At 28.5% G+C, this 9,053-nt stretch overlaps 1 protein-coding gene across 1 annotated transcript; it reads left to right on the top strand.

The window, feature by feature from the left end:
* The first annotated feature begins 5,146 nt into the window (after positions 1–5,146).
* LOC118064860 (uncharacterized) lies at positions 5,147–6,646 on the top strand. The gene has a single exon (XM_035079759.1). It carries the CDS (start codon positions 5,366–5,368, stop codon positions 6,452–6,454), a length of 1,089 nt encoding a protein of 362 aa, XP_034935650.1. The 5' UTR covers positions 5,147–5,365; the 3' UTR covers positions 6,455–6,646.
* Positions 6,647–9,053: the final 2,407 nt, after the last annotated feature.

Consider the following 9,053-nt stretch of genomic DNA (forward strand, 5'->3'; position numbering starts at 1 on the left):
TTTTATTGATTAAATAATTAATTAATAACTTATTTATATAGTGTTGAGCACTGTTTTAAGTGCTTTTCATTTTTTGGCTGTGTGAAGCTTCTATACTTAAATAAAATAATATAAATTATATTGGCTTTGCATAATGATCCTCAAAATTTTCCGGAACTCACGAATTATATTTAGATCACAGTAATAAAAATCACAGCATCTAAAGATTAAAAGAAAAAAAAATTAAAAATTACGTAGTCGATCAAAGGAACAAATGAAATGAAAAAAAATGTTGATAATTAAATAATAAATTCAATTAAAAAAGAAACACCAGCGCCATAATTCATTGAGTATATTATACATTATAATTATAATTCTGCAAATTTTTTTTTACGCACTTTAGATAATTTCGAATCTACTTATTAAAAGAAAAAAAAAATATTCTTAACGGTACTAGCTCAGTAAAACATCCTGCCGAGTTGCCCCGGGTTAAGCTAAATGCCACCTGGCCCATATACATACAAAAACCAAAGAAATAAATTAATACTTTAATTAATGAAGAAAAAATAATAAAATAAATGAAATATTATAAGCATCACGCTCATCATAGTACATGGTATACAATATTTATCATAGCTCTATTTTTTCGCCCGAACAAATAATCTATATGTAAAAAGGCTAATTTTTTAAGAGAATCAAGCTACTGAATTTTCATCTCCTGGCAGCCACCTTTGCTATGTAAATACCTGGTTCTCATTAGACTTATGAAAACAATTCAATTAAATAAATATCGAAAATAAAAAAATTCAAGTCAAAGGGGCGAGGTACCCGGACAGCGAAACTTTCAGGATTATTCAAAATTACGTTATGGTTAATCGAATTGTATTATTGCACATGCGTTTATTAATTATTAATTAATTCAATATATATTTCATCGAGTATGTAATCTTGACGATCGAGCGATAAACTTTGACTGCATGATAACATTGTGGGATTTAAATTCAATTCAAGACAGTGCCGTACAGGAGTAGCATTAATTGCACCTTTGAATAAAAATAAAAAAACCATTGGTCTTCCATCGACTTTTCTATGTCGATTCTGTGTGTGGCACTGTTCCTTTTCTTCTAATCAATTTACAATTAAGCCGACAAAATCTTCACTTTTCGTCGTGATGGATGAATTTAACTGGAAACTTTAGTGGAGAGATTTTATGTATATCAACGCAGTGGGCCAATGGTACAGAAAGGTTTAATATTTCATACTTATGCGATAAGAATAATTTAAAGGAAAAATTATTTTTCAAACCAAGATCTTTTTATTTGAGGTAAAACAATTTATTAATTATAAATATAAATTCCCATTCAAAATTGTACAAATATTATTCTTGAATATTAAATGATTTATTTATTTAAATACTTAATTATAAGCAAATTATACAACTCAAGATGAAGATTTTGTGATTGAGAAATAATTTTTTAATGATAATAATTGTAAATTAAATGAATGAAACAATAATCAATCAATGTTTCACAAATGGAATTATGGCTCCTCGTGTGGCCTGCCCGGGCTCCCTATTTTCCTAAGTAAAATAAAAAATAAAAGTGGCTGGATTAATTGTTTGAAAAGTGTCTTAATAAAATTGAGGTCACCGTTAAATAAACGCTCGATTAATAATCGATTATCCTAAGCGAGTAATTTTTTTTAATCGTTCTCTATATGCAAGTCCACTTGTATAATGTTATAAGAGGATACATCATTGGAAGCGTCTTTATATGAATGTCATATGTATGATTAAGTGAGTCGATTGATGAATATTTTATAAAAATCAAATAATTCTATACGCCAGGTACCAAGGCACTCAGGGCAACGATATATTGATGAATTTATTTGTACGGTGATCTAAATTATTTGGTTGTAACGATATAAGAAAATGTTCATGGATATTTTGTGGAGGTATGGCGTTATATATTATTATGTGTATACTTGTCAATGACATATTACGATATAGTTATATAACGTTATGGGGTTCGTACCTACTGATTTTTCCGTCATAAGTACCTCGAGCGTGGGCATGTCCTCTCAGTGTTAAAATATGCATTTTCATAAGGCGAGTAATTGATAATATAATTCAACATTTAATGGAATATCTTAATGTACGTTAATTATATGAAATATAGCGAAAAAGTCAGTAAGTTTTTATTCAAATCGATTCTTTAGGATTATCCTTCCATTCGATTTTTATATCATATCAATTCATTATCATAAAGTCTCACCTTCCAAACTTTTGTTACAAACAATTCAAAATGTAATTCTTGTTCGAATTGTACAAAAAACATACAATATTTATTCATTTTTTATTTAAAAATTTCGTAAATTATTCGAATGGAATGTGTTAATCATAGTAAAGAAAAATTTCGAAATTTGTACAGATTAACGAAAAAAATAATATAAATTTTAACTAAATTAAACAAAGTTAGTCGCACAATGTCATGGCTATAAAATTTTTTAGAGAATTGCTTAATTTTGAGCGCTAAGTCGTTGTAAATAGATTAACAAATAAATAAGAAAAGCTGTTGGGACATACCCGCGTGTAATAGTTAACATGTATTGCATATAGAATGATTAAAAATGAAACTGTAGTAATCGGGAGCCCGTTTGACGTTGAAAGTAATTAAGATGAAAGCAAGATGAGTGTATGAAAAAAAGAACGTATGTTGAGCTATTCAAAAAATGATTCAAACAGCATTAAGCATTTCCAATAATACCAACACCAATAATACTCTTAAATAAAATTAAACATAAAAAATAACTTAAAAGTTAATTAATAAATGACAAAAAATTGCAAACGTATGGGCATAATCATTATTTAATTAAACACCACTAATTTGGAAATAACTATTTATTATCAGTTGAACCATTAAATTGAAAATCAGTTAAAAATTATTACTACTTATTAATTAGCGATACAATTAAGGCAGTCATATAATACTCTTATAGTCTATTTGTTAATGTTTCAGATATTTTATTAAATGTTGATATAATGTATGATGACATTCCTTTTTTGTGGCCAATCCCGCGTACATAGTCTTACAAGCGCTCCATCTAAGCTGATAATCGCAATTAATCGTGATTAATCGATTGATTGGTCAACATAATTCATAATTATATATTTCAACGATACCGTATAAACGCCTTTGTACAATCGAAATTGGCAATCCGCGCCAAGTTTGCGCCAAATGCACTTTCGTAGTCAAATTCATTTTATTATAAATAAGAAAATTTCAACAAATACTACATCACAGTGACGCTTGTCAACGACTATTATTCAAGGGATGTTTTATGTAAGAAAATGAAGTTAATAATAATAATAAATAATAATAAATGATAATGATAATGATAAATAATAATAATAATAATGATAATTCATTAAATCGTAAAAAACAAATAACTTCAATCGTCAAATTGAACTGACAAAATTGACTATCTAACGCTTAATCGTTTTGCAACAACAAAAAAAAATATAATTCTAATAATTTTTATTGTAAACACGAAAATATTGTGCGAATACACAATATATTATGCGAATTTAACTAAGGCTATTCTTTACTCTCCTTAAATTTACTTTCTTATTCTTATTTTTAGTTTTTATTTTTAGACATTATATCTTTCTTATACGTTTCTATTGTCCGCGTTTATTACGTTGTGGACCTTTATATACAGCAGAAGGCCCTCCTGCATCTTATAGTGATGTATTTTTTCGTATAAAGTCCAAGTCATTTTTTCTATTGTTTTTCTCTCAGGAGGCACTGCTACCATGAATCTCGAGCTGTACAAAGACAATATATGATGTAATAGATACTATAACAACGTAACGCGAGCAATATTGTCAAAAAAAAAAGTAAATAAATTAATTTACAAAATTGAAATTAATAAAAAATTGTTAATTACCAAAATTGAAATTGCACAAATATACCTACAATGTAAAAATACAACTTTAATGTTCAAGATTTTGAACAAAACGAAAGTAAAATTCGATCAAGATTAGTTTTTATCATATTGAATTAAATAAGAATTAATATGCGCTTATAAAAATGATCATAAGCCAAAATTGTTTGAAAAGTAAATAAAAGTATCGAGACCGCATGGATAATTTGTAATATTTTATAACAAAATTGGCATATCAACTTTTAATCCAGATTTTAATTTTAAAATATATGATCATTCTCATAAATGCTCTGCTGGTTTGGAGCTGTAGTCATATCGTTAGTGCATAAGTCTCTATGTGAAGATGTTAATTATTGTAACATGATACAATTAATAAGTAGAATCAAACTGTTTGTCTGGTATTACTGGACATGCTTTCATAGATTTTTTATAACAAGGTTCTTTCAAGACTTGTTTCTTTTGATACGATTCAGTATCAAAAACTTTGTTTACAACGAATTTCAGTTAATGCAAATGCAATTCGATAAATCTTATATTAATTTATCACCTATGCAAAGTGTTTTGGGCACTTCCGTCCAATTCGCCATGTACCACTGTCATTATTTATTTAATTTTGCAAATTAAATATAATAAAACTGTTATTGCTGACAATTTTACGTGTCAACGTGTATAACCTTTATATACAACCTCACTTTGATACCCTATCATAAGTAAATTACAATTTATGTTATTAATTATCGAAGATTTTAGGACTGTAGAATTTTTAAATACTATTTATTGACCAGTTTTCCATTCTGTTGTGAATAAATATAAAAAAAAACTATAATGAAAATAAAAATAAAATAATCTTTAAAAATTTATTTAAATGTATATTTTACAAAAAGAAAAAAAATACTCATTGTTTTTTAGCTAAATTCGATAATTGATCACGGATTCTTGAAAGATCTTCTATAAGAATTCTTAAAGTAGCTGAAGGTAATTCCATACTGATAGTTTGCTGCTTTGGTTTTTCTCCTTCCACAGCAGGAGAATCTTCAATCTGAAAAAAAAATTCGAAGATGAAAAATGTCCATTGCATTTACATGAAATAGAGAGAATATTTTATTTTATTTTAAATATAAATCATACATAATAAAATTATTTTACTAAATATTTTTCTTCCATGAAAAAAGCTGCAGACAATTTGATTTGTAAATATAGTCAAAACTCATATAGAAAATGTTTGAATTGCTACGTCAGTCAAGTTGTCAAACAAAATATAGAATTTTCATAATAAAGCCAATGTGTGTACTCAAATAAACTCTTATTAGTTGCCATTCAAGACTTGAACAGTACGTATGAACTTGGATGATACACATTCATCATATTCTCAATTTGCTACACGCCGTTCTTTGATTCTAATTATAAAGTGATTATTTATTCATATTCAGTGAAATTTAACATGAGTAGCATAAAAAATATGGAAGCTGCCCAAGAATTTACTGATGCACTTAATCATTGCATAGATCTTTTACGACAGAATAATTACATTACCAATTCTAATAATGATGTGATCTCTCGACGAGCTGCTGTATTCGGTCAATATATGTACGAGTATTTGATGCAATGCAGATTTGTGTGGATGTACCAAAGACCTGAAAATCAACTACAAGAAGTGCCTGTAGAGATTAGTAACGAGACGGATTCAATTCAGTCTACAACAGAGCATGAACTTTCTGGAGCTGCTGCTACGAATTCAGAAATAGACCAGCTTCTAAGTAACACAGAAATAAATTCTTCAAATTCAAATGGATTTTATTATACAATTAAAATTGATCAACTCCCAATGGCAAATTGTAATGATGAAAAAAAGGATGTGGTGAATGAAAGAGCTGTAGTACCATTTGTTAAGTCAGTGGAGTTAATTAGAGATGGAAATTCTTGTCAAAGTAGTCCAGAAACATCAATAAATTTAACACCAAGAATGACTCCTAAACCTTTAACAAGGAAAAGATATTCAATGTCATCAAGAAATTCTTCAAAAGCCACTGAAGATTTAAACAAAACAAATGATGATAATAATAACAGTCATAATAATCATGAAAGCTTACTTAATGAATCACAAAAGCGTTCAGGGAAGAAGAAAGTAGTTTCCTTAGAAGAGAAACAAAAAGTTGTTGAACTTGCTCAAGCAAATCCAACTTGGTCTTTAGAATTATTACAAAAACATGGATCTCCAAAGCTACAAACTTTAGCACAACTTCGTACATGGCAACGACAAATCAATAAAGGAGCTTCTACTCGTGATAGTTTTCAAATGATTGAAAGATGGACTTATGCAAATTATGCAGATGCAGTAAAACACCAACGACGAATTACTAAAAAAATGGTACGCGACTGGGCTATTCAAGCTGGTACTTTGTTTTTGGACTCAAAAGGTAAACAGGCCTTCAAAGCCTCAGGACTTTGGGTTACTACATTTATAAAGAAATATAATGTCCAGATAAGTGGGAAACGTAACAAAAAAGCTGTAAAGTCAGAAGAAGAATAATATTCGCAATTATTTTTATATACTCAATGTTTCAATTATGTATTTTTTAAAGGTTATTTATGAAATTTAAAAAATTTATTATATATGACGTTGAACTTAATATGCAAAATATTTCTAGCTTTGTAAATCCAAAGAATAGAAAAAAATTGTTATTTCTTTGTATAGTTTATGTTCGAAAAAATATATTTTATCATGATCTTTAATCAAGTAAATATTCTTTAATGAAATAAAACTCCATTTTTATAGAAACTTATGAAGATAAATAAAATAACTAAAAGTTAACAGCAATTATATGTATTCCATTTATTTCCTATCATATTAACTTGACATTTGTTTACTTACTGTCATTTCTAATAAACACGCTGCAGTTTTGGTGTTCATTGACGACGACAACATTTCATTTATCTGACATCGAGTATCAATCAATCGAGAAGGAGTTATAGAATCCATATTTATGTACTTAATAAATACTTTTCTTTTAATTTTTTTTTATCAATTCGATAAATATTTCAAGATCACATTTATTTCTAATGAGGTTATGTATAAAACAACAACACCATTATTATTATTATAATCCCTCAGTCGATAACTTTTTTTTATTAACAATTTAGCTCAGAGATGGAGTTGTCTGTATGTCTCGTAACTTTTCAGATTTACAAAAAATTCCAATTAGGATTAGCATAATCCTAATTAAAATGAACGTTACTAGTATTATACTATTCCATTCCATTTAATAATAAACTAAATTTCTTGAGTAAACGACAATTGTATCAACGGTTTTATTTCTAGTCAAAAAGATTTTTTTTTTAATTCAAACAACATAATTTAATCTTTCAAGGAGTGATTTCTAGATGCAGAGAACTCATGAATACAGATGTGTTAAAAGCTAATTTGCATGTGGGCTAAGACAGTGGCCTTTAAACAAATAAATTTCTATCAGAATAGCAGTACAGCTGGACCGAGCTACATCATCGATCCTCTGATTGTTTGCTTCATCGTCAATGCATATAGGCGTTATGCAAATCTCCATGATGGAATATTGTTCTATAGGTACTTGGAAAACGCGATTCGAATTTACTCTGCCTTGGGATATTGACGATCGATCTTGAATATTGAAGCTGATATTTCTATATCTCTATTTTTGATAAAATCGAAACTCTCTGGTTGAAATAATTAAGTTTGGACAGATAATAATTCAAACACTGACTCAGGGAATTAGACTTTTTTTTTCTATAGTTATATAAAACGTGGATTTTAAATAGCGAAAATAACAATGTGGAATTATACTTGGATATAAATTCATTAATTGATATTTCAAATTGGCTTTACACAATGACAAAAGGGAGAAGGGACGGAAGGAAACAAACGTATAGAATCTCGATAAAATTCAATCCATAACATGGATAACATCGTTACTAAATCCGTGATGAGTACGTGATCATTTAGATACGATTGATTACGTGTAATTTCAATCATCGATAAATGCGGTGGTCACTCGAAATCGTTACACGCGTGTCACTTTGGAAAAATACCAAAATCCGGACCGAACAGGCGGTTGTACACACTATGCTTTCAAATTTGATTGACTCGTGTACTTCTATTCATATATTATCAAGCATCGACGTGGTCTTTATAACCGTATCATTTATTACGATGAATTTGCGGCCACACCAATGACACTTGAAATTCGTACAGGCCTCTACAACCTTTCCCCATCACATGTTACAAACTTCTTCAAACAATACTTAGCTTTACATCGACGTGAAGAGATTTTTTGCATTTATCTATAGGCGCAGAAGGTGAAAAAAAGAATGATATAAAATTTGAAATGGTGAATAAAAATATTTTGACATTTAGAAATAAAAAAGTGAATTTATAATTTTTACATTCTGTTAATAGAAAAATCATCTCCATGTACATTAAATTATATCATCCATTATTTAACGATTAAATTATGATGTTATTAATAACGTGCTTGAATTAATGATAGCTTTGATAGTATTACTTATGCATTCGCTTTATTACAAGTATTATATACGATAACGGAAACACATTAAGGAAAATCAGGACAAAACATAGCTTCTAAAAAATGCTGAAATTATTCTACATTTATAGTTGAATATATTTTCTAATTTTTTAGGTATTTAAATAATTCATTCTATTAAAAGAATGATATTTATAAGAATCAAGTAATAAAAAAATTGTTTATAAATCGCGATCTTGATGAAAAATGTTTGAGAAATAAATTCTCTAATAGTGTTTCATACTCGAACAGTTTAACATTTTTTAAACTAATGCCTGTCAACTTATCATATGACATTCGATGCGTTAGCACTTTCGCACTACTTGTTCTTACACCGTACATATAGGTTTATATATCTATATATTTTGTATCAAATATTCTCTCGGGGAATGAACCGAGCAGATACACCCTTATACACTCCATTCTCTCATACGTTAACGGCGCACGTGCAGCAACACGGGACCTCATCCATAAAGTCATTACAGCTGGCTTTACCAGGGTACGTACTCACTCAGCTTGATACTGTTATAAAATATCATGAACAACCGGATTTTCTTGTATATTTTGTGCTGATGT

The sequence above is a fragment of the Chelonus insularis genome, unplaced genomic scaffold (genome assembly GCF_013357705.1).
Source record: "Chelonus insularis isolate UGA/USDA-ARS -01 unplaced genomic scaffold, ASM1335770v1 contig_25_pilon, whole genome shotgun sequence".
In the NCBI taxonomy this organism is placed as follows: domain Eukaryota; kingdom Metazoa; phylum Arthropoda; class Insecta; order Hymenoptera; family Braconidae; genus Chelonus; species Chelonus insularis.